The 27,139-nt window shown below is 35.7% G+C and overlaps 1 protein-coding gene across 1 annotated transcript in view; it reads left to right on the top strand.

Annotated features, from left to right (window-relative positions):
- The window catches only part of SEPTIN14 (septin 14), a 74,832-nt gene that overhangs the window by 30,034 nt on the left and 17,659 nt on the right, over positions 1-27,139 (top strand). The window contains exons 5-6 of the mRNA XM_053894030.1: positions 6,995-7,181; positions 9,848-10,009. Of these exons, the coding sequence (XP_053750005.1) occupies positions 6,995-7,181; positions 9,848-10,009 (349 nt within the window). The remainder of the gene's footprint in view (positions 1-6,994; positions 7,182-9,847; positions 10,010-27,139) is intronic.

Here is a 27,139-nt window from a genome sequence, read left to right as displayed (position 1 = left end):
GATATATAAAACAATTACTCATAAACATAAGCAACCTTATTGATAAGAATGTGGTCATTGCAGGGGACTTTAACACCCCACTTACAGAAATGGATAGATCAGCTAGACACACAGTCAATAAAGAAACAAGGGCCCTGAATGATACATTGGATCAGATGGACTTGACAGATATATTTAGAACTCTGCATCCCAAAGCAACAGAATATACTTTCTTCTCGAGTGCACATGGAACATTCTCCAAGATAGATCATATACTGGGTCACAAAACAGCCCTTCATAAGTTTACAAGAATTGAAATTATACCATGCATACTTTCAGACCACAATGCTATGAAGCTTGAAATCAACCACAGGAAAAAGTCTGGAAAACCTCCAAAAGCATGGAGGTTAAAGAACACCCTACTAACGAATGAGTGGGTCAACCAGGCAATTAGAGAAGAAATTAAAACATATATGGAAACAAACGAAAATGAAAATACAACAATCCAAACGCTTTGGGATGCAGCGAAGGCAGTCCTGAGAGGAAAATACATTGCAATCCAGGCCTATCTCAAGAAACAAGAAAAATCCCAAATACAAAATCTAACAGCACACCTAAAGGAAATAGAAGCAGAACAGCAAAGGCAGCCTAAACCCAGCAGAAGAAGAGAAATAATAAAGATCAGAGCAGAAATAAACAATATAGAATCTAAAAAAACTGTAGAGCAGATCAACGAAACCAAGAGTTGGTTTTTTGAAAAAATAAACAAAATTGACAAACCTCTAGCCAGGCTTCTCAAAAAGAAAAGGGAGATGACCCAAATAGATAAAATCATGAATGAAAATGGAATGATTACAACCAATCCCTCAGAGATACAAACAATTATCAGGGAATACTATGAAAAATTATATGCCAGCAAATTGGACAACCTGGAAGAAATGGACAAATTTCTAAACACCCACACTCTTCCAAAACTCAATCAGGAGGAAATAGAAAGCTTGAACAGACCCATAACCAGCGAAGAAATTGAATCGGTTATCAAAAATCTCCCAACAAATAAGAGTCCAGGACCAGATGGCTTCCCAGGGGAGTTCTACCAGACATTTAAAGCAGAGATAATACCTATCCTTCTCAAGCTATTCCAAGAAATAGAAAGGGAAGGAAAACTTCCAGACTCATTCTATGAAGCCAGTATTACTTTGATTCCTAAACCAGACAGAGACCCAGTAAAAAAAGAGAACTACAGGCCAATATCCCTGATGAATATGGATGCAAAAATTCTTAATAAGATACTAGCAAATCGAATTCAACAGCATATAAAAAGAATTATTCACCATGATCAAGTGGGATTCATTCCTGGGATGCAGGGCTGGTTCAACATTCGCAAATCGATCAACGTGATACATCACATTAACAAAAAAAAAGATAAGAACCATATGATCCTGTCAATCGATGCAGAAAAGGCCTTTGACAAAATCCAGCACCCTTTCTTAATAAAAACCCTTGAGAAAGTCGGGATAGAAGGAACATACTTAAAGATCATAAAGGCCATTTATGAAAAGCCCACAGCTAACATCATCCTCAACGGGGAAAAACTGAGAGCTTTTTCCCTGAGATCAGGAACACGACAGGGATGCCCACTGTCACCGCTGCTGTTTAATATAGTGCTGGAAGTTCTAGCATCAGCAATCAGACAACAAAAGGAAATCAAAGGCATCAAAATTGGCAAAGATGAAGTCAAGCTTTCGCTTTTTGCAGATGACATGATATTATACATGGAAAATCCGATAGACTCCACCAAAAGTCTGCTAGAACTGATACATGAATTCAGCAAAGTTGCAGGATACAAAATCAATGTGCAGAAATCAGTTGCATTCTTATACACTAACAATGAAGCAACAGAAAGACAAATGAAGAAACTGATCCCATTCACAATTGCACCAAGAAGCATAAAATACCTAGGAATAAATCTAACCAAAGATGTAAAAGATCTGTATGCTGAAAACTATAGAAAGCTTATGCAGGTAATTGAAGAAGATATAAAGAAATGGAAAGACATTCCCTGCTCATGGATTGGAAGAATAAATATTGTCAAAATGTCAATACTACCCAAAGCTATCTACACATTCAATGCAATCCCAATCAAAATTGCACCAGCATTCTTCTCGAAACTAGAACAAGCAATCCTAAAATTCATATGGAACCACAAAAGGCCCCGAATAGCCAAAGTAATTTTGAAGAAGAAGACCAAAGCAGGAGGCATCACAATCCCAGACTTTAGCCTCTACTACAAAGCTGTCATCATCAAGACAGCATGGTATTGGCATAAAAACAGACACATAGACCAATGGAATAGAATAGAAACCCCAGAACTAGACCCACAAACGTATGGCCAACTCATCTTTGACAAAGCAGGAAAGAACATCCAATGGAAAAAAGACAGTCTCTTTAACAAATGGTGCTGGGAGAACTGGACAGCAACATGCAGAAGGTTGAAACTAGACCACTTTCTCACACCATTCACAAAAATAAACTCAAAATGGATAAAGGACCTGAATGTGAGACAGGAAACCATCAAAACCTTAGAGGAGAAAGCAGGAAAAGACCTTTCTGACCTCAGCCGTAGCAATCTCTTACTCGGCACATCCCCAAAGGCAAGGGAATTAAAAGCAAAAGTGAATTACTGGGACCTTATGAAGATAAAAAGCTTCTGCACAGCAAAGGAAACAACCAACAAAACTAAAAGGCAACCAACGGAATGGGAAAAGATATTTGCAAATGACACATCGGACAAAGGGCTAGTATCCAAAATCTATAAAGAGCTCATCAAACTCCACACCCGAAAAACAAATAACCCAGTGAAGAAATGGGCAGAAAACATGAATAGACACTTCTCTAAAGAAGACATCCGGATGGCCAACAGGCACATGAAAAGATGTTCAACGTCGCTCCTTATCAGGGAAATACAAATCAAAACCACAGTCAGATACCACCTCACGCCAGTCAGAGTGGCCAAAATGAAGAAATCAGGAGACTATAGATGCTGGAGAGGATGTGGAGAAACAGGAACCCTCTTGCACTGTTGGTGGGAATGCAAATTGGTGCAGCCGCTCTGGAAAGCAGTGTGGAGGTTCCTCAGAAAATTAAAAATAGACCTACCCTATGACCCAGCAATAGCACTGCTAGGAATTTATCCAAGGGATACAGGAGTACTGATGCATAGGGGCACCTGTACCCCAATGTTTATAGCGGCACTCTCAACAATAGCCAAATTATGGAAAGAGCCTAAATGTCCATCAACTGATGAATGGATAAAGAAATTGTGGTTTATATACACAATGGAATACTACGTGGCAATGAGAAAAAATGAAATATGGCCTTTTGTAGCAACATGGATGGAACTGGAGAGTGTGATGCTAAGTGAAATAAGCCATACAGAGAAAGACAGATACCATATGGTTTCACTCTTATGTGGATCCTGAGAAACATAACAGAAACCCATGGGGGAGGGGAAGGAAAAAAAAAAAAAAAAAGAGGTTAGAGTGGGAGAGAGCCAAAGCATTAGAGACTGTTAAAAACTGAGAACAAACTGAGGGTTGATGGGGGGTGGGAGGGAGGGCAGGGTGGGTGATGGGTATTGAGGAGGGCACCTTTTGGGATGAGCACTGGGTGTTGTATGGAAACCAATTTGACAGTAAATTTCATATATTAAAAAATAAAAAAAAAATAAATTCATAAAGATAAAAAAAAAAGAAAAAAAAAAAGAAAAAAAAAGAATTAAAAAAAAATAAAATTTTTTAAGTTTGTATATCATTTATTTTTGTTCTAATCTTTAGTATTTCCCTACTTCTGGCTTTAGGATTCATTTGTTGTCCTTTGGCTAGCTCCTTTAGGTGTAAGGTTTGGTTGTTTATTTGAGATTTTTCTTGCTTCTTAAGGTAGCCTTATATTGCCATATACTTTCCTCTTAGGACTCCTTTTGCTGCATCCCAAAATTTTGAACCATGGTGTTTTCATTTTCATTTGTTCCCATGTATTTCTTTCTTTACTCTTTGATTTCCTGTTTCATCCATTCATTATTTAGTAGCATGTTGTTTATCCTCCATGTATTTGGGCTCTTTCCAGATTTTTTTTGTTGGGTTGACTTCACATTTTATAGTGTTGTGGTCAGAAAAGATGCAATGTATGATTTCAATGCTTTTGTATTTGTTGAGGCCCGATTTCTGACCTAATATGTGACCTATTCTGGAGAATGTTCCATGTTCACTTGACAAGAATGTGTATCCTGCTATTTTAAAATGGCATGTTCTGAATATATCTGTGAAGTCCATCTGGTCCAGTGTGTCATTCAAAGCCATTGTTTCCTTATTGATTTTCTGTTTACATGATCTGTCCATTGGTAAGTGGAGTGTTTAAGTCTGCTATGATTTTGGTATTATTATTGATTAGTTCCTTTATGTTTATTACACATATATATTTGAGTGTTACCATGTCAGGTGCATAAATATTTATAATTGTTATATCTCCTTGTTGGATTATACCTTTTATGATTATATAGTGCCCTTTCTTGTGTCTTGTTACAGTATGTTTTAAAATCTAGTGTGTCCAATGTAAGTATTACTACTCTGACTTTCTTTTGACATCCATCTGCATGATAAATATTTCTTTCTCCCCTCATTTTCAGTCTGCAGGTGACTTTAGGTATAAAATGAATCTCTTGTAGACAGCATATAGATGAGTCTTTTTTTTTTTAAATACACTCTCACACTCTATGTCTCTTGATTGGAGCATTTAATCCATTTACTTTCAAAGTAATTATTGATAGATAAGTATTTAGTGCCATTTTATTACTTGTCATTGTGTCTGGAGATTTTTTTCTGACCCTTTCTTGTCTTTTCCACCTTTTATGATCCATTCTTGGCTGCGGATTTTACCCATTCAGCACTTTGAATGTATCATGCCACTCCCTTCTGGCTTGTAAAGTTTCTGCTGGAAAATTTCCTGCTAGTCTTATGGACTTTTTCTTGTTAGTTACTGTTTTCTTTTGTCTTGCTTCTTTAAATTTGTTCTTTATCATTGTATTTTGCCAATTTAATTACAATAGGTTTTGCTTCTGGTATGGTTTTGTTGATTTTCATGACAGTTCTCTGTGCCTCTTTGATCTGGAGAGGTGTATTTTTTCCCCCACATTAGGGGAGCTTTCAACTATTATTTCTTCAAATAAATTTTCTGCCTCCCTTTGTCTCTTCTGCTTTTGGAATTCCTATACTGTGGATGTTATTATGTTTGGTGGAGTCACTGAGTTTCCTGAGTCTATTCTCCTTTTGCATAATTCTTTTTCTCTCTTTTGTTCAGCTTGGTTACTTTCTATTACTCTATCTTCTAGGTCACTAATTTGTTCCTCTGCTTCTTTCATCCTGCTGTTCATTCCATTAAGCATGTTTCTTATTTAGTTTATTGTGTCCTTTATTTCTTCTCTTTGTTCCTTATATCTTTGTTAAGAGTTTTACTCATGTATTGCACTCTTTTCTCAATTCCAGTGAATCCTCGTGATCATTACTTTAAATTCTCTATCAGGCATGTTCTTTTTATCTGTCCCACTTTGATTTTGCTGTTGCCTTGTACTATTCTTTCAGTTGGGTAAATTTATTTGTCTCCTGATTTTGTCTGCCTCTCTGTGTCTGTTTGTGTGTGTTAAGAATGTCAGTTATGTCTTCTGCTCTTGAAAGTAGTGACTTTATGAAGAAGAGGTCCCGGAGTGGTTTGCTGTGCAGTGTCTCCTATGCACCAGAACCTGGTACTTCGGGAGAATTATCCTTTGTGTGTTGCTTACATCCTGCTTTTGTGTGTGAACAACTCTTCATTTCAGTTCAGTCATCTGCACTGACTCTCTGCCTATTGTGGTCTGTATTTATTCTCTGTGGCATTAGTGGGACCGAGACAGGGCAGCTCTTAAGGGTTCTGCCTGCTGGGGAACTTGGGGGTGGGGCGGCAGTTTTAGCAAATTTGCCTGGTGCCACTAGTCCTATGCTGGATCCCTCAAAGTGCTGGGGCATTGGGGGGCTGGGCATTAGGGTGGGAAGTTGTGTGAGACTGGGCACAGCATATGGTGATATTTGGACATGGCTTGGTCAGGTGTGCCATGGTGGATGTGCACCCAGTAGCTGGGCAGGGCTTGTATGCAGCTTGACAAAATTTTCCCTGGGCCCAGGGCTGAGGCTAGCAGGCTTGGAGTGTGAGTGTCCTCAGGAGAACTTGTGGGCATGGCACATTGCTAGCAAGTTATTTAGCTAGTGTCTGTGCAGCCTGGCCTCCTGCAGATGGCCCTATGTTTATGTTGGGGGCTGGGGAAGGCAAGTGGCACCTGCCATCTCCTTTGTCTTTGGTGAAGTCCCCTAACATGCTCTGAATAAATATAAACAGCTGTGTCTCCTGTTTGCCCCTGGTATATAAATTGCCATTTTTTATGTTGCTTCTATGCACAGGCTGCTGTCTCTTTACAGGCAATGACACAGCTATCACTAGCCCTCTGGGCTCGCCCAGTGCTGAGCCAGCCAGCAGTTAAAGGTCCAGGTTCCAAGTTCCACTGGTTACACAAACTCAAGAATTCAACCCCTCTGGTTTTTAAAGCCGAACTTTATGGGGATTTGTCTTCCCTGTGTGAACTCCCTGGTGCAAGGGCCTATTTATCTACCCTTCTGCATATGCAGCTCCCTTCCTCCTGTGGGAAGTCTCCCTCCATCATTCTGGCCTGCCTAACCTTTCAGATGCAGCCTCTTCTCTGTATTTAGTTGTGGAGTTTGTTCTGCCAATCTTTGGATCACTCTCTGGTTTATTGACTTGGATGTAGATGATATCTATTTGTAAACATGGGATGTAGTGAGCTCAGGGTCCTCCTACTATGTCATCTTCCCAAGCTCCCCCATATTAGCTATTTATTAAGTGGTGAAAAGACAGACTATAGATGTTATTAATCTTTTATACTAATATGTTGAAATAACCTTTTTTTCCCCAGCTACCAACCTATAGTTGAATATGTAGATGCTCAATTTGAGGCCTATCTTCAAGAAGAATTGAAAATTAAACGTTCCTTCATTGACTACCATGATTCCCGTATACATGTGTGCCTTTACTTCATTTCACCTACAGGACATTCTTTGAAGTCCATTGATCTATTAACTATGAAGAACATTGACAATAAGGTGTGTTAGGTAAATCTATTAACCTGTCAGGATTTGATAATTATTTTATGATAATATATAATTTGAAGGTATTTGGATACAAGAATTTATTATTATTATTATTATTATTATTATTATTATTATTTTCAACGTTTTTTATTTATTTTTGGGACAGAGAGAGACAGAGCATGAACGGGGGAGGGGCAGAGAGAGAGGGAGACACAGAATCAGAAACAGGCTCCAGGCTCCGAGCCATCAGCCCAGAGCCTGACGCGGGGCTCGAACTCACGGACCGCGAGATCGTGACCTGGCTGAAGTCGGACACTTAACCGACTGCGCCACCCAGGCGCCCCAAGAATTTATTATTTTTTAATATGTTTAATATATTTAAAATATGTTTAAAATGTTAAAAGGGATAGCATTACAACATGCCACAAACTTAGTAGTTTAAACAACAGAAGTTAATTTTCTCACAGTAATGGAAAGTAGAAGTCCATGATGAAGATGCTGCCAACATTGTTTTCTTCTGCAATCTTTTTTATTGAGTGGTAGACCATCACCTTCCCACTGTATCTTCACATGATCTGTACTCTGTGCACGTATCTGATGTCTTTTTGTTGTATGTCTATGTTTCCTCTTCTTTTAAGGATACCAGTTACATTGTATTAGCCCCTATTCTAATGGCTTTATTTTAACTTAATCACCTCTTTCAAGATTCTCCAAATACAGTCTTGTTCTGAGATATTGGGTGTTAGGAACTCAACATATGCATTAAGGGAGGAATGATACATTCAGCCCATAATAGCATTTGATAAATTTCAACCTTAGTTTGCTTTACAGATAAATTTAATTAAGTATCTGTTAGGAAAATAAGATACAGGTTAAAAAATATTTTTAAAAAACTTACAGGTTTTTTTTTGTGATTAAAGATCATACAGATTGTGGTAATTTGCCTGTATTTGTAAATTTGAATTTATTCTATTGTACTATAAAACAATCCCATTAACATTTACTTGACACCATTGATTGTGTGAAACATGAAGTTTTTATGATCCTGGCTAGTGATCCTATCAGAGGGATTCAGAATGCAATATGTTCATGTATATTTTTTCCAATAGAAGGTAAATATACATATGAAAGAAACTTCTATTTCATGAGATTCTTTTCTGTACTTTATGAAGTTGAAGAGAGAATAACTTTTAAAATTTGGTTTCTTTTTATCAAAGAAGGCCTGACTTTTGCTTCAAACTAGAAAGAAATTTTGTACCTAATCATATATGTCACCAAGTTGTTGGAAGAAGTTAGATTTTTACTTAAAATCAAGAGCTGACCTAATTTCTTTATTTTTATTATTAGTGTATTCAATAGCCTGAGGCACAAAGTTTTATTTTTAATCTTATGGGTAGCTGTTATCATCAAAGAATTTCCAGATATAGAAAATTGCTATTTTTTTCTGCAAGGACATTACATAAAGGGGTGGATAACCGTGCCTATGTGTCTGTTGTCTTCTAGGTTGCTCAGTTCCCTTCTGCAATAAGTGACTTTCATTCCTCAAATCTGAACACCTAACAAATTAACATGGAAAATTTCCACTTGTTATGTGTTAAGGATATACTATCATTAGAGGATAGCTTTCTCAGCAGTATAATCCAAGATATTTATGTTAGACTTGAATCTATCTTAGTAGCTGTCTGCTTTCTACTGTGGAAACTATTATTTAAGTTTTGAAAGCTAGATAAAAATTTGAACATCAGTGTTATATTGAAGCCCTAGATTTGTACAAGGATTTTTTAAAATGTATTTTGAAGAATCTAAAACAAAAGCAAAATACATAGAACTGATTCTTATGCATTCACACTATATCACAAGCCTTGACATTATGTAGCTATGATTTAATAAAATATCTTAGTTTAACAGTAATAAAACATATTTTAGAATTTTGCATATTTTTACTTTCTGCAAAGTTTAATTATTAAGATATAAATGCATGGAGACAGGAGGGATCATGTTGTAGAACTATGAAGAAAAGTTTATGAGTAAAATTTCAACCTCAAATATGCAATATGGAAATAGTGCCTTTTTACAAAATATGAATGAAGAGTTTTGTGAGCAAGATATTACACAAATGTATACATACATTCAGCCTTTAGAGTATGGTAACAATAAAAGTCTATTATTTTTACATGGTCTTTGGAAAACAGAAGCAAATATATCTGCAAAGACATGTAGGTAGATCAAGGATCTGTGAAAATGGGACATTGATTAAGATGAATTTATGAAGAAGGTGATGCAAATGAATGACAGGTAGATGGACAAAATAAATCTCATATATAGTGTGATGAAAGGTCTCTTCTGTCTTTTAGCACTCAATTTAATAAGAAATCAAATCGATAATGAGTTAAATAGACTATTTCATTATACCACTTACATTTTACTAACTCCAAATGTGTTGAAAGTGTAAGAAAGTTTGAGAAAAAAAGTTTGAAACTTTTAAACCTGAATTCTGAGAAAAGATTCATCTTCAAAAGTACTGATGATTTTGGGAAGCAATTTTGTGATGAAGGTATGGTAGCCACTGATTATCTAGTTGTAAAAATTTATTGTCAGAGTGAGGTTTTGACTGTAAAAATTCCAAGATTAACAACAAATCCTCAATGGTGAGATTTTATTTGCTTCTTTATTTACAGGTGAACATTATACCATTGATTGCCAAAGCAGATACAATTTCTAAAAACGACTTACAGAAATTCAAGTGTAAAATAGTGAGTGAATTGGTTAGTAATGGCATCCAGATATATCAGTTCCCAACAGATGATGAAACTACTGCTCAGGTGAATTCCTCAATGAATGTAAGCTTCTAACTATTGAATATCATTTCTATTTTGTGTGGGAATAAAAATATAATTTATAAGTAACAATATTAGTAATAAATTGTCACTCATATCTGACAAAGAGACTTTAAATAAGGCATTTCCCCCCAAAATTTATTGTGGGAAACCTTGCCTTGTCTTCCCTTCCCCTCCCGTCTTCCCTTCCCCTCTCCTCCCTCTTTCCTTCCTTTCCCTTCTTTTCCCTTCCCTTCCCTTCCCTTCCCTTCCCTTCTCTTCCCTTCCCTTCCCTTCTTCTCTTCTCCCACCTGTCAGACCTCGCCACCAATGCTAAGCAACTACTAATCAACTCTCTATGTAGATTTTTTTGTTATGGAATTAGCATATGAATAAATTTAATAATATTTGGTCTCTTCGTGTACATATTGGTTATTAGTATATCTTCCCACGAGAAATGTTTGCTTATATCCTTTTTACAAGGATTGGAAAATGGAAAAAACATCCATTTTTTAATTGAGGTTTTGTCTTTTTTATCATTGAATTGTAAGTTTTTTTAATATATTCTGGATACAAGTTCCTTATGAGAAATATGGCTTGCAAGTACTTTCTTCCAAGCTGTTGGTCATTTCCTCATTTTCTTTTTGCTATCATTTGAAACACAAAAGGTTTAATTTTGATGAAGTCCAATTTATCTATTTGTGTTATTGTTACTTGTATCTTTGGTGTCATATCTAAGAATATTTTGCAAAATCCAAGGTAATAAGTATTTACCTTCTTCTAAGAGTTTAAAAATTATGGTAAAATACACATAGCATGAAAATTACCATCTTAAATATTCTACACTGTACAGTGGAGTTGTATTATACATTCACATTTTTGTGCTCCCATCACCATTATCTATTTACAGAACCCGTTTCATCTTGTAAAACTGAAGCCCTGTATCTAAGAAACAGTAACTCCACATTACCCTTCCCTTTAGCCCCTGGAAACCACCATTGTACTTTCTATCTATAAATTTGACTACTCAAGTTACTTCCTGAAAGCACAATTATACAATATTTGTCCTTTAATGGATGTACAAATAACTCTTTGAATTACTTTGAATATATTCCAAGAAGTGGAATTGTTAGATTTTATGGTAATTATATGTTTAATTTTTTTTGAAGAACTGTCATACTGTTTTCATAGTGTCTGCACTATTTTTCATTATCAACTATAGTGTGCAAGTTTCTCTACATCCTAACCAATGCTTGTTATTTTCTATTTTTTTAAATAGCTAATCTTAATGGATATGAAGTGGCATCTCATTGTAGTTTTGATTTGAATTTTCCTAATGATTATGTATGTTAAGCATCTTTTATTGTGCTTTTGGTATTTGTATACTTTCAGTGGAGAAATATGTACATTTCCATTCTATTTAGTTGTCTAATTTGTTGGTGTTCAGTTGTTCATAATATTCATTTATAATTATTTTTATTTCTGAAATGTTGGTAGTAATGTGTCTCTTTCATTTCTGATTCTAATAATTTGAATCTCCTTTTTTACCTTGGTTGATAGAGCTAAAGTTTGGTCAATTTTGTTGTTTTTTTCCCCAAAGAACCCACTTTAAATTTCTTTGATTTTCCTATATTTTATTATTCCTTATGTCATTAATTACCAATGTAACCAGTATTATTTTCTTCCTTCTGTCTGCTTTAGGTTTAGCTCTTTCTTCTTTTGTAAGTGTCTTAAAATGAATGGTTAATTTGTGGATTTGACATCTATCTTCTTTCTTTATAGGGATTTATGGCTATAAATTTCCATCTAGTCATTGCTTTGGCTACCTCACACAATTTTTTTAGTATTTTTATTGTATTTTATTATTATTTTTATTAAGTTTTTATTTTAATTTCAGCATATTTAACATATAATGTTATATTAGCTTCAGGTGTACAATATAGTGATTCAACAACTCCATTCATCACCCAGGGCTCATCAGGACAAGTGTACTCCTTCATCCCCATCGCCTATTTAACCCATCCACTACCCAACTCTCCTCTGGTAACCATCAGTTTGTTCTCTATAATTAAGAGTCTCCTTCTTGGTTTCTTCCTCCCTCCCTCTTTTTTCCCTTTGCTCATTTGTTTTGTTTCTTAAATTTCACATTAATGAAATCATATGGTATTTGTCTTTCTCTGATTTATTTCACTTCTCATTATACTCTCTAGCTCCATCCATGTTATTGCAAATGGCAAGATTTCATTCTTTTTTATGCCTGAAAATATTCCATTGTATATATGTATATATGTGTATATGCATATCTCTATCATTTACCTATCATCTATCTATTGTCTACATATCTATCACTTGCTCTTTATTCATCAATCGATGGACACTTGGGCTTCTTTCAAATCTTGACTATTGTAAACAATGCTGCTATAAACATTGGGGTGCATATATCTCTTTGAATTAGTATTTTAGTATTCCTTGAGTAAATACCTTGTAGTATGATTACTGATAAGTGTGATTAACTTTTTGAGGAACCTCCATACCATTTTCCACTGTGGTTGAATCACTGCATTCTCACCAAACAGTGCACAAGTATTCCTTTTTTTCCACATTCTTGCCAACACTTGTTTCTGACAGGTGTGAGATAATATACCATTGTAGTTTCGATTTGCACTTCCCTGATGAATGATGTTGAGCATCTTTTCATGTGTCTGTTGACTATCTGGGTGTTCTCTTTGGAGAAATGACTGTTCATATATTCTGTCCATTTTTAATTAGATTATTTGTTTTCTTGGGTGTTGAGTTTTATAAGTCCTTTATATAATTTGGATACTAACCCTTTAGCAGATATGTCATTTGCAAATATCTTCTCCAATTCTGTAGCTTGGCTTTTAGTTTTATTGTTTTCTTTCCTGTACAGGAGCTTTTTATTTTTTAATTTTTATTTTATTAAAAACTTGTTTTTAATGTTTATTTTTGAGAGAGAGAGAGAGAGAGAGAGAGAGAGAGAGAGAGAAAACGAGCAGGGGAAGGGCAGATAGAGGGAGACACATAATCTGAAGCAGTCTCCAGGGTTGAGTTGTCAGGGTAGAACCCCACGCAGGGCTCAAACTCACAGACTGCAAGATCATGACCTGAGCCAAAGTCAATAGCTTAATCGACTAAGCCATCCAGGTGCCCCTGCAGAAATTTTTTATTATGATGTAGTCCTACTAGATTATTTTTGCTTTTATTTCCCTTGCTTCAGAGGACATATCTAGACAAATGTTGCTATGGCCCATGTCAGAGAAATTATTGTCTATGCTGCCTTCTTGTTTTATGGTTTCAGGTCTCACGTTTAAATCTTTAGTCCATTTTGGGGCACCTGGGTGGCTCAGTTGGTTAAATGGCTGACTTCAGCTCAGGTCATAATCTCATGGTCCGTGATTTCGAGCCCTATGTTGGGCTCTGTGTTGACAGCTCGGAGCCTGGAGCCAGCTTTGGATTCTGTGTCTCCCTCTTTCTCTGCTCCTCCGCTGCTTGTGCTCCGTCAGTCTCTGTCTCTCAAAAAAATGTTTAAAACATTTTTTTAAATCTTTAGTCCATTTTGAATTTATTTTTATGCATGGTGTAAGAAAGTGGACCAGTATCATTCTTTTGCATATAGCTGTTCACTTTTCCAAACACCAGTTGCTGAAGAGACTATCGTTCCTTTTTGTGTGTGTGTGCTATCTATTTATAATTAAATTTTTATTTTAAATTTACATCCAAAGTAGTTAGCATATAGTGCAACAATGATTTCAGGAGTAGATTCCTTAGTGCCCCTCCATTTAGCCCATACCCCCTCCAGTAACCCTCTGTTTGTTTTCCATATTTAAGAGTCTCTTATGTTTTGTCCCCCTCCCTGTTTTTATACTGTTTTTGTTTCCCTTCCCTTATGTTCATCTGTTCTGTGTCTTAAAGTCCTCATATGAGTGAAGTCATAGATATTTTGCTAATTTTGCTTGGTATAATACCCTCCAGTTCCATCCATGTAGTTTCAAATGGCAAGATTTCATTCTTTTTGATTGCCAAGTAATACTTCATTGTGTGTGTGTGTGTGTGTGTGTGTGTGTGTGTGTGTGTATACATATATATATCACATCTTCTTTATCCATTCATCTATCGATGGACATTTAGGCTCTTTGCATACTTTCGCTATTGTTGATAGTGCTGCTATAAACATGGGGGTGCACGTGTTCCTTTGAAACAGCACACCTGTATCCCTTAGATAAATACCTAGTAGTGCAATTGCTGGGTCGTAGGGTAGTTCTTTTTTCAGTTTTTTGAGGAACCTCCATACTGTTTTCCAGAGTGGCTGCACCAGCTTGCATTCCCACCAACAATGCAAAAGAGATCCTCTTTCTCTGCATCCTTGCCAAATCTGTTGTTGCCTGAGTTGTTAATGTCAGCCATTCTGACACGTTCCCTGATGATGAGTGACGTGGAGCATTTTCTTATGTGTTGGTTGGCCATCTGGATGTCTTCTTTGGAGAATTGACTATTCATGTCTTTTGCCCATTTCTTCAGTGGACCATTTGTTTTTTGGGTGTTAAATTTGAGAAGTTCTTTATAGATTTGGGATACTAACCCTTTAGCTGATACATTGTTTGCAAATATCTTCTCCCATTCTGTCAGTTGCCTTTTAGTTTTGCGGATTGTTTCCTTTGCTGTGCAGAAGCTTTTTATTTTCATGAGGTCCCAGTAGTTCATTTTTGCTTTTGTTTCCCTTGCCTCCGGAGATGTATTGACTAAGAAGTTGCTATTGCCAAGGTCAAAGAGGTTTTTGCCTGCTTTCTCCTCAAGGATTTTGATGGCTTCCAGTCTTACATTGAGGTCTTTCATCCATTTTGAGTTTATTTTTGTGTGTAGTGTGAGAAGGTGGTCCAGGTTCATTATTCTGTATGCCGCTGTCCAGTTTTCCCAGCACCACTTGCTGAAGAGACTGTCTTTATTCCATTGGATATTCCTTCCTGCTTTGTTAAAGATTAGTTGGCCATACGTTTGTGGGTCCATTTCTGGGTTCTCTATTCCATCCCATTGGTCTGAGTGTCTGTTCTCGTGCCAGTACCATACTGTCTTGATGATTACAGCTTTGTAGTATGGCTTGAAGTCCGGGATTGTGATGCCTCCTGCTTTGGTTTTCTTTTCTTTTTTTTTTTTTTTTTTTAATTTTTTTTAACGTTTATCTATTTTTGAGACAGAGAGAGACAGAGCATGAACGGGGGAGGGTCAGAGAGAGGGAGACACAGAATCCGAAACAGGCTCCAGGCTCTGAGCTGTCAGCACAGAGCCCGATGCGGGGCCTGAACTCACGGACCGCGAGATCATGACCTGAGCCGAAGTCGGCAGCTCAACCGACTGAGCCACCCAGGCGCCCCTGGTTTTCTTTTTCAAGATTTCTTTGGCTATTCGGGGCCTTTTCTGGTTCCATACAAATTTTAGGATTATTTGTTCTAGCTCTGTGAAGAATGCTGGTGTTATTTTGATAGGGATTTCACTCAATATGTAGATTGCATTGAATATGTAGTATTGACATTTTAACAATATTTGTTCTTGCTATCCAGGAGCATGGAATCTTTTTCCATTTTTTTTGTCTTCTTCATTTTCTTTCATAAGCTTTCTATAATTTTCAGTGTATAGATTTTTCACCTCTTTGGTTAGATTTATTCCAAGGTATTTTATGTTTTTTTTTGTGCAACTGTAAATGGGATTGATTCCTTGATTTCTCTTTCTGTCGCTTCATTGTGGTGTATAGGAATGCAACTGATTTCTGTGCATTGATTTTATATCCTGAAACTTTGCTGAATTCATGAATCAGTTCTAGCAATTTTTTGGTAGAATCTTTTGAGCTTTCCATATAGAATATCATGTCATCTGCGAAGAGTGAAAGTTTTACCTCCTCCTGGCCAATTTGAATGCTTTTTATTTCTTTGTGTTGTCTGATTGCAGAGGTAAGACTTCCAATACTGTGTTGAATAACAGTGGTGAGAGTGGACATCCCTGTCTTGTTCCTGACCTTAGGGGAAAAGCTCTCAGTTTTTCCCCATTGAGGATGATATTAGCGTTGGGTCCCTCATATATGGCTTTAATGGTCTTGAGGTATGATATTTCTAGTCCTACTTTCTTGAGGGTTTTTATCAAGAAAGGATGCTGTATTTTGTCAAATGCTTTCTATGCATCTATTGAGAGGATCCTATGGTTCTTGTCCTTTATTTTATTTTTATTTTTATTTTTATTTATTTATTTATTTATATAAATATATTTTATATTTAGTTATTTATTTATTTATATAAATATAAATATTATTTTTATTTATATTTATTTTTATTTTACTTATATTTATTGATGTGATGAATCATGTTAATTGTTTTGAGGATATTGAACCATCCCTGCATCCCAGGTATAAATCCCACTTAGTCATGGTGAATAATTTTTTTAATGTATTTTTGGATCCAGTTGGCTCCTCTTGTTGAGGATTTTTGCATCCATGTTCATCAGGGAAATTGGTCTATAGTTCTCCTTTTTAGTGGGGTCTCTGTCTGGTATTGGAATCAAGGTAATGCTTGCTTCATAGAATGACTTTGGAAGTTTTCCTTCCATTTCTAATTATGGAACAGCTTCAAGAAAATAGGTGCTAACTCTTCCTTAAATGTTTGGTAGAATTCCCCTGGAAAGCCATCTGGCCCTGGACTCTTGATTTTTGGAAGATTTTGATTACTAATTTGATTTCCTTACTGGTTATGGGTCTTTTCAAATTTTCTACTTCCTCTGTCAGTTTAGGTAGTGTATATGTTTCTATGAATTTGTCCATTTCTTCTATATTGCCCATTTTATTGGCATATAATTGCTCATAATATTCTCTTATTATTGTTTTTATTTCTGTTGTTTTGGTTGTGATCTCTCCTCTTTCATTCTTGATTTTGTTTATTTGGGTCCTTTCCTTTTTGTTTTTGATCAAACTGGCTAGTGGTTGATCAATTTTGTTAATTCTTTCAAAGAACCAGCTTCTGGTTTCATTAATCTGTTCTACTGTTTTTGTTTTGATAGCATTAATTTCTGCTCTAATCTTTATAGTTTCCTGTCTCCTGCTGGTTTAGGCTTTTATTTGCTGTTCTTTTTCCAGTTTTTTGAGTCATAAGGTTAGGTTGTGTATCTGAGATCTTTCTTCCTTGTTTAGGAAGGCCTGGAGTGCTATATACTTTCCTTTTAATACTGACTTTGCTGCTTCCCAGAGGTTTTGGGTTGTGGTGTTATCATTTTCATTGGCTTCCATATACTTTTTAATTTCCTCTTTAACTTCTTGGTTAGCCCATTCATTCTTTAGTAAGACGTTCTTCAGTCTCCAAGTATTTGTTACCTTTCCAAATTTTTTCTTGTGGTTGATTTCGAGTTTCATAGCATTGTGGTCTGGAAATATGCACAGTATGATCTCAATCTTTTTGTACTTGCTGAGGGCTGATTTGTGTCCCAGTATGTGGTCTATTCTGGAGAATGTTCAAAGTGCACTGGAGAAGAATGTATATTCTGCTGCTTTGGGATGAAATGTTCTGAATACATCTGTTAAGTCCATTTGGTCCAGTGTGGCATTCAAAGCCATTGTTTCCTTGTTGATTTTATGATTAGATGATCTGTCCATTGCTGATAGTGGGGTGTTGAAGCCCCTACTATTATGATATTATTATCAATGAGTTTCTTTATGTTTGTGATTAATTGATTTATGTATTTGGTTGCTCCCACATTTGACAAATAAATGTTTACAATTAATAGGCCTTCTTGGTGGATAGACCCCTTATTTATGATATAATGCCCTCCTGTATCTCTTGATACAGTCTTTATTTTAAAGTCTAGATTGTCTGATATAAGCATGGCTACTCGGGCTTTCTTTTGTTGACCATTAGCATGATAGATGGTTCTCCATCCCCTTACTTTCAATCTGAAGGTGTCTATAGGTCTAAAGTGGGTCTCTTGTAAACAGTATATTGATGGATCTTGTTTTCTTATCCATTCTGTTACCCAATTCTGTTACTCCAGTCTTTTGACTGGAGCATTGAGTCCATTGATGTTTAGAGTGAGTACTGAAAGATATGAATTTATTTCCATTATGTGGCTTGTAGAGTTGGAGTTTCTGGTGGTGTTCTCTGGTCCTTTCTAATCTTTGTTGCTTTTGGTATTTATTTATTTATTTATTTATTTATTTATTTATTTATTCATCTTTTCTCCCCTCAGAGAGTCCCCCTTAAATTTCTTGCAGGGCTGGTTTAGTGGTCACAAACTCCTTTAATTTTTTTACCTGGGAAACTTTTTATCTCTCCTTCTATTTTTAATGACAGCCTTGCTAGATAAAGAATTTTTGGCTGCATATTTTTCTGATTCAGCACACTGAATATATCCTGCCACTCTTTTCTGGCCTGCCAAGTTTCTGTGGATAGGTCTGCTGCAAACCTGATCTGTCTTCCCTTGTAGGTTAAGGACTTTTTTACCCTTGCTGATTTTATGATTCCTTGCCTGAGTATTCTGTGAATTTGACTATGACATGCCTTGTTGATGGTCAGTTTTTGTTGAATCTAATGGGAGTCCTCTGTGCTTCCTGGATTTTGATGTCTGTGTCTTTCCCCAGGTTAGGAAAGTTTTCCACTATGATTTGTTCACATGACCCTTCTACCTCTATTTCTCTCTCTTCCTCTTCTGGGACCCCTATGATTCTGTTGTTTTTCCCTTTTAATGAGTCACTGATTTCTCTAATTCTTAAATCGTGCTCTTTTGCCCTAATCTCCCTCTTTTTTTCTGCTTCATTATTCTCTATAAGTTTGTCCTCTATATCACTGATTCTCTGTTCTGCCTCATCCATCCTTGCTGCCGGGGCATCCATCCATGATTGCAGCTCAGTTGAAGCATTTTTTATTTCATCCTGACTAGTTTTTACTTCTTTTATCTCCACAGAAAGGGATTCTAATCTATTTTCAACTCCAGCTAGTATTTTTATTATCATGATTCTAAATTCTGCATGATACATCTTGCTTGTATCTGTGCTGGTTAAGTCCCTGGCTGTCGTTTCTTTCTGCTCTTTCTTTTGGGGTGAATTCCTTTGTTTTGTCACTTTGAAGGGAGAAAAGGAATTAATGAGGTGAAAATATTAAAATTAAAAAAAATTAAAATTAAAAAATATTAAAATTAAAAAATTAGAAACACACACACACACACACAATTGAATAAATGATGCTAGATCCTAAGTGTATTTTGGTCTGGATGTTGAACGTGGCTTGATAGATTAGAGAAAAAAGGGGGAGAAGAGAAAAAAAAAAGAAGTCATTTGAAAATTTGAAAAAATGAATACACTGAAGTAGACTAAAATGAAATGGAGTAAAATAGAATTTGAAAAAATGTACACAAAAGTAAAGAATATAGAAAAAATTAAAGAAAAATATTTTAATAAAAATTGAAAATACAAATGAATTTTTTCTATTTCTGTATTCAAGAAAAAGAAACGAAATGAAAAAAAAGGAAAAAGGAAATCGTTTGAAAATTAGAAAAAGTGAATACCCTGAAGTAGACTAATATAAAATGAAGGAAGAAAAATAGAATTTGAAAAAAATTACACAAAAGTAAAACACATAGTAAAAATATTAAAGAAAAACATTTTTAATAAAAATTGAAAATAAAAGTGAAAATTTTCTTGCTGTATTCAAGAAAAAGAGAAGAAATGAAAAGCGGGAAAAAAGAAAATTGAATAGATGGACCTGCTAACAGCGGACATATGACTAAAATTACTTTGTTTTCCCCTAGAAGTCAGACTATAAAGCGCTTTATAGTCCACAAATTAAGCAGGTGGTGAGACTTGTGTTCTTGAAGAGCGAGGTTGGCCCAGTTGGGTTGGGCTTAGTGTAATGGCTCCATTCTCCACTAGATGGCGCTGCTAGCCTACTGAGGTGGATTGTTGTGGGGCTCGTAGGTGTGTATGCGCATGCGTAGGAGTAGTGAAAATGGTGTCCCACAGCTACCCAGTCTCTAGTATCGGAACTCCACACTCTCCGATCAGCAATCGCACAACTGTCCTTTGTCTTCAGCTTTTGTCCACTCCCCGCTTTTACACTGTCCATATCCAAGCCCCAGGTAGTACCTCTCTCCTGAGTTTTGTCTCAGATGCAGCTGTTTCCCCCAGCTCCTTACATCTGAGGGACTTTGGCTTTGACTTGTTCTGCCCCTCTGCGGAGGTTCTCAGGGAGCAATGGCTGAATGCCGGCTGCACCCAGGAATGCTTGCTGGACCCTGCCGCTGCTGGTGCCCAGAGACTGTGGCCCGGTGCCAGGCCACCCCAGGACAAATTCACGAGACAGTGTAGCAGCAGCGTTTCAGGGATTGTGGAAAATCACAACACACATTTGGCGCCAGGCTTCACCCTTAATGACCTTGTTCCAGCACCAGTGAATGTGGCCGTTCTCTGGGGTCTGCTGGGACCAGGTGGCCTCAATAGTCTCTACCAAATGTCCTCCCAGCAGTGGAACTGCTTTTCTCCGTGTGGCCCAAGAACCTCCCAGACCCCACTCTTCTCCTGGGGATTCACCCTTCTCACCATAGCACCATGAGGTATCGAGCTGCGGAGTTGCAGACTTTGCATTCCCCTTGTTTACAGTCTTGATGGAATTTAAACCCTCTCCTTTCTCCTTTCTTTTTTCTTCTTTCTCCTTTCTCCCTTTTTAGTTTAGTTCCTGTGGCTGTTTCCTAATTTCAACTTTCTCTCCAGCTGCTTTTGGGGAGGAGGGCTTTTCTCGCATTCTCCCCTCCCCCACCCCTGTTTCTGTCCTCTCTCTGCACGCAAAAGTGGCTCCCTGCCCTCTGCTGCTTCTCTCTTCCCAAATTCACCTGTTGGCGCCATGTACCTGCTGAATTCTGTGGTTCAGGTTGTGCATATTTTTGTGTTAATCCTCAGATCAGTTTTCTAGGTGTGCAGAATGGTTTGTGTTGGTCTGGCTGTATTCATGGACGCGAGACACACAAAAAACTTTCATGCTGTTCCGCCATCTTGGCTCCCTGAGACTATCATTTTCCATTGTATATTCCTTCCTCCTTTGTCAAAGATTATGTGACCATATAATTGTGGGTTTGTTTCTGGGTTTCCTATTCTGCTCCATTGATGTATATGTCTATTTTTGTGCCAATACCATATTATTTTGATCACTACGGTTTGTTGTAAATAAAATGGTCTAGAATTGTGAGACCTCCAGTTTTGTTTTTCTTTTTTAATATTGCTTTGGTTGTTTGGGATCTTGGGGTTCCATACTAATTTTAGGATTGTTTGTTCTAGTTCTGTTCCATGAAAAGTGTTGTTGGTATTTTGACAGGGATTGCATTAAATGTATAGATTGCTTTGGGTAGTATAGACATTTTAAGAATATTTGTTCTTCTAATCCATGACCATTGACTGTCTTTCCATTTCTTTGTGTCATCTTCAACTACTTTCATCAATATTTTATAATTTCCAAAGTATAGGGTTTTTTTCCCTCTTTGGTTTTTTCCTAGGTATTTTATTATTTTGGTGAAATTATAAATGGGATTGTTTTCTTAATTTCTCTTTTTGCTGCTTCATTATTAGTATATAGAAATTCAACAGACTTCTGTATATTGATTTTATATCCTGCGACTTTACTGAATTCATTTATCAGTTCTTGTAGTTTTTTGGTGGAGTCTTGCAGGTTTCTATATACAGTATCATGTCACCTACAAATAGTCAAAGTTTTACTGCTTTCCTACTGATATTTATGCCTTTTATTTCTTTTTGTTGTCTTATTGCTGTAGCTAGGACTTCCAGTACTATTTTGAATAGGAGTGGTGAGGGTGGACATCATTATCTTGTTCCTGACCTTAGGAAAAACTCTCTTGGTTATTTCCCTATTGAGTATGATATTCATTGTGGGTTTTTCATATATGACCTTTATTATGTTGAGGTATGTTTCCTCTGTACCTACCCTGTTGAAAGATTTTATCATGTTGCTCTTTGACAAATTCTTTTTCTGCATCTATTGAAATGATCATATGATTTTTATACTTTCTCATATTGATGTGATGTATTACCTTGATTGATTTGTGTATTAAACCTCCCTTGCATGCCAGGAATAAATTCCACTTGGTCATGGTATATGATTTTTTAAATGTATTTTTCAATTTGGTCTGCTTGCATTTTATTGCAGATTTTTGTATGTTCATCAGTGATATTGGCCTGTAGTTCTTTTTTAGTGGTGTCTTTAACAAGTTTTGGTGTTATGAGTAATGCTGGCTTTATAAAATGAATTTGGAAGTTTTTCTTCCTCTTTTTTTGGGAATATTTTGAGAGGATTAAGTATTAACTCTTATTTAAATCTTTGATAGAATTTGCCTATGAAGCTCTCCAGTCCTAGACTTTTGTTTGTTGAGAGTTTTTTGATTAATTCAACTTCCTTGCTAGTAATCAGTCACTTCAAATTTTCTATTTCTTGGGTGTTGAGTTTGATAAGTTCTTTATAGATTTTTGGATACTAACCCTTTATCTGATATGTCATTTGCAAATATCTTCTCCCATCCCACTAGTTGACTTTTAGTTTTGCTGATTGTTTCCTTCACCGTGCAGAAGTTTTTAATTTGATGAGGTCCCAATAGCTCATTTTTTCTTCTGTTTCCCTTGCCTCCAGAGTCTTGTTGAGTAAGAAGTTGCTGAGGCCAAGGTCAAAGAGGTTTTTGCCTGCTTTCTCCTCGAGGATTTTGATGGCTTCCAGTCTTACATTGAGGTCTTTCATCCATTTTGAGTTTATTTTTACATATGGTGTAAGGAAGTGGTCCAGGTTCATTCTTCTGCATGTCACTGTCCAGTTTTCCTAACACCACTCGCTGAAGAGACTGTCTTTATTCTATTGGATATTCTTTCCTGCTTTGTCAAAGATTGGTTGGCCATACATTTGTGGGTCCATTTCTGGGTTCTCTATTCTGTTCCATTGGTCTGAGTGTCTGTTCTTTTACCAGTACCATACTGTCTTGATGATTACAGCTTTGTAATACAGCTTGAAGTCCAGGATTGTGATGCCTCCTGCTTTGGTTTTCTTTTTCAAGATTGCTTTGGCTATTCAGGGTCTTTTCTGGTTCCATACAAATTTTAGGATTGTTTGTTCTAGCTCTGTGAAGAATGCTGGTGTTGTTTTGATAGGGATTACATTGAATATGTAGATTGCTTTGGGTAGTATTGACATTTTAACAATACTTGTTCTTCCTATCCAGGAGCATGGAATCTTTTTCCATTTTTTTGTGTCTTCTTCAATTTCTTTCATAAGGTTTCTATAGCTAAATGGTAAGGGGCATTAAGGAATCTACTGAAATCATTGTTGCAGTATATGCTAACTTGAATGTAAATTAAAAAAATAAATTAAAAAATAAAAGTAAACTAAAAACAAAACAAAACAAAACAAAACAAAGAATACACTAATACAAAAAAAATTCTATTTTTTTCTACTTCAATTTTTTGTAGGTTCTATTTTCTAGGAATTTATCCATTTCTTCTAGTTTGTCCATTTTTTTGCCAATTCACTTTCATAACATTCTTTTACAATTTTATTTCTGTGGTGTTGGTTGTTATTTCTCCTCTCTCATTTGTAATTTTATTTGGGTTCTCTTTGTTTCTCTTTCTCTCTCTCTCTCTGTCTTTCTCTCATGAATCTGGCTACAGGTTTATCAATTTTGTTGACTTTTTCAAAGAACCGTCTCCTAGTTTCATTGATATGTTCTTTTTCTTTTTCCTTTTTTAAAAGTTTTTATATCATTTATTTCTGATCTAATCTTTATTATTTATTTTCTTATGCTGTTTTTTTTTCTTTTTCTGGCCCCTGTAGGTGTAAAGTTAAGTTGTTTATTTCAGATTTTTCTTGCTTCTTGAGGTGGGTCTTATATTAGTATTCACTTCTCTCTTAAAACTGCTTTACTCACATCCCAAAGATTTGGGGTCATTGTGTTCTTATTTTCATTTTTCTTCATATATTCTTTAATTTTGTCTTTGATTTCCTGTTTGACTCATTTATTTTATAGTGGCATATTATTTAACCTCCATGTATTTGTGGTTTTTCTAGATTTTTCTTGTGGTTGACTTCTAGTTTCACAGAGTTGTGGTCAAAAAAGATGTACAATAGGACTTGGCTCTTTTTGATATGTTGAGGTTTTTGCTTTGGCTTAATATGTGATCTCTTCTGGAGAATATGTGTACACTTGAAAAGACTGTGTATTCTGTTTTAAGATGGAATATTCTGAATATACTGTTAAATATGTCTGTTTCAGTGTGTGATTGTTTCCTTGTCGGTTTTCTGTTTAGTTTATTCATTAATGTTAAGTGTTAAAGGCAACTGGAATAATTGTATAATTATCAATTAGTTTCTTTTTATTTTTTATTAACTGTTTTATACATTTATGTGTTTTCTTGTTGGGTGCATAAATATTTCCAATTCTGATATCTTCTTGTTTGTCTCTTGTTACTGTCTTTGTTTTAAAGTCTATTTTGTCTGATACAAATATGCTACTGTGGCTTTCTTTCAACATTCATTTGCATGATAGATGTTTCTTTATCTCCTCACTTTCAATCTGCTGGTGTCTTTAGGTCTAAAATGAGTATGCTCTTGTAGGTCTACAAGTGTGCTCTTGTAGGCAGCATATAGATGGATCTTGTTTTTTAATCCATTTTGATACCCTCTGTCTTTTGATTGGAGCCTTTAGTCCATTTACATTCAGAGCGATTATTGGAAGATATAAATTTAGTGCCATTGTGTTACCCATAGAGTTGGTATTTCTGATGAGGTTCTCTGGTCCTTTACAGTCTTTGTTACATTGGTCTTATTTTTTCTCTTCTCTAAGATTCCCCCTTAAAATTTCTTGCAGGTCTGGTTTAGTGGTTACATCCATTAGCATGATAGATCGTTCTCCATTCCCTTACTTCCAAGTTGCAGGAGTCTTTAGGTCTAAAATGAGTCTCTTGTAGGCAGCATATAGGTGGGTCTTATTTTTTTATTCATTCTGATACCTATTTCTTTTAATTGGAGCATTTAATCATTTTCATTTAGAGTGATTATCAAAAGACATGAATCTAGTGCCATTGTGTTGCATGTAGAATTGGTGTTTTGGGGTAATATTCTCCGGTCCTTTCTAGTCTGTTGCTTTTGGTCTCTTTTGCTTTGTTTTGTGTTTTTCTCCACTCGAAGAGTCACCCTTAAAATTTCTTATAGGGCTTACTTAGTGGTCATGAAGTCCTTTAGTTTTTGTTTATGTGGGAAACTCTTTATCTTTCTTATTTTGAATGACAGTTTTGCTGGATAAATAATTCTTGGCTGCATATTTTTTCCATTCATCACGTTGAATATATTCTACCACTCCCTTTTGGCCTGCCAGGTTTCTGTGGACAGATCCTTTAATATGTTGTTGAATTCCATTTCCTAGTATTTTGTTCAAATTTTTTTTGCATCAACGTTCATCAGGGATCTTGGTATATATATATATATATATATATATATATATATATATAGCACACATCACATCTTTTTTATCCATGCATTTATGGATAAAAACTTAGATTGTTTCCATGCCTTGGCTATGGTAAATAATCCTGCAAAAAGCCATAAAGGTGCACATACCTTTTCAAATTAGTGTTTTCATTTATTTGGGATAAATACCAATAGTGGAGTTAGTAGATCCTATGGTATTTTTATTTTTAATTTTGGGGTGAACCTCTACACTGTTTTCCATAGTGGCTGCACCAATTTACCTTCCCACAAATGGTTCATCAGATTTCCTTTTCTCCATATCCTCATCAACACTTTTCATTTCTTTTTTTTTTATTCTAATGATTTTGACGAGCATAAAATATCTCATTGAGGTTTTGATATGCATTTCTCTGATGATTAGTAATTTTGGGTACCTTTTTATGTATCACTTTGCCATTTTTCTTGGGTTTGTGTTTAATATTGCTATTTCTGTAACATCAATTGTAATGTCTCTCCTTTTATTTCAGATTCTATTTGAGTATTCTTTTTTCTTTATTAATTTAGCTAAAGACTGATCATTTTTGTTAATATTTTCAAAAAAGAACCGTGATTTTTTTCTATTGTGATTCTATTCTTTATATCATATACCCTGCTCTAATGTTTATTGTTGCCTTCATTGTACTATGTTTGGGTTTTGTTTGTCTTCTTTCTAGTTCATTGAACTGTAAAATGAGATTGTAGATTTGAGGTGTTTCTTTGTTTTAAATATGTTTATAGCTCTAAAGTCTTCTGTTAACAGTACTTTGGCTGTATCCCATAAATTTGTGTTTTCTTTTGGTTGTCTGAAGGCAGTTCTAATTTCTTTTGTAATTTCTTTTTACACTCATCCATTGATTGTTTGAATGTGTTACTTAATTTGTACATAATCATGGGTTTTCTATTTTTTCTGCTATTGCTTTCTCTTTGTATTTACTTTGTTCAGCTTTTTTCTTGGTGTTTGGACAGAAATGGTAACCTACAAGCTCTTTACATGCCACAAAGGAAACCAGAGTTTGGCTCTACTTTTCTTGAGTGCCCTTAGGCTTTTCTTTCTCTATGGTTGCTGTAAATTAAATCAGCTCATTTAGGAAGAGATTAGATGTCCTTTTCTTTATGTCTCCCTCCAAGAAAAATTTCTGAAAAAGGGATGTGAAATTGGATGTGGGGACATTGGCTATTTATTTCCTTAGTGTGAGCATACTGTCAGTGGGGAGTTCTCAGTGGGGAGGGGCAGCAGCCTGAGGTCTTTTTGCTTGCCTCGTTAGTCATTGAGCTATCACCTTATACCCAAGGTGAGGGTGATGAGGCCCTCAATTTTGTCCAAAACTCGTCTAACCAAAATAGAGATTTTATTACACAAATACAGCTTGAATAGTAGAAGGGAGGCTTATTTTGCAAATGCAACTCCCAGAGGCTTAGTCTCAGAAACAGGTAGGTGGGGACTGAATCAGAAATGCTATACTGTATTTCTATCATTTTGGTATTATGACAATATTGAATGACAAAGTTTTATTTGTGTAAATTCTTCATGATAATAAATATCTAATGTATCAAGCCATATTTTGAAAATTAAACATTGTAGTTAGACTGAAACTTCAATTCTGCCTTCTCTACTTAAAAG

Source organism: Panthera pardus, unplaced genomic scaffold (assembly GCF_024362965.1).
Source record: "Panthera pardus isolate Hobbes unplaced genomic scaffold, ASM2436296v1 HiC_scaffold_4, whole genome shotgun sequence".
NCBI classification, from domain to species: domain Eukaryota; kingdom Metazoa; phylum Chordata; class Mammalia; order Carnivora; family Felidae; genus Panthera; species Panthera pardus.
Note: the sequence above shows the minus strand (reverse complement) of the source record. Positions and strands in the feature narration are given on the sequence as shown.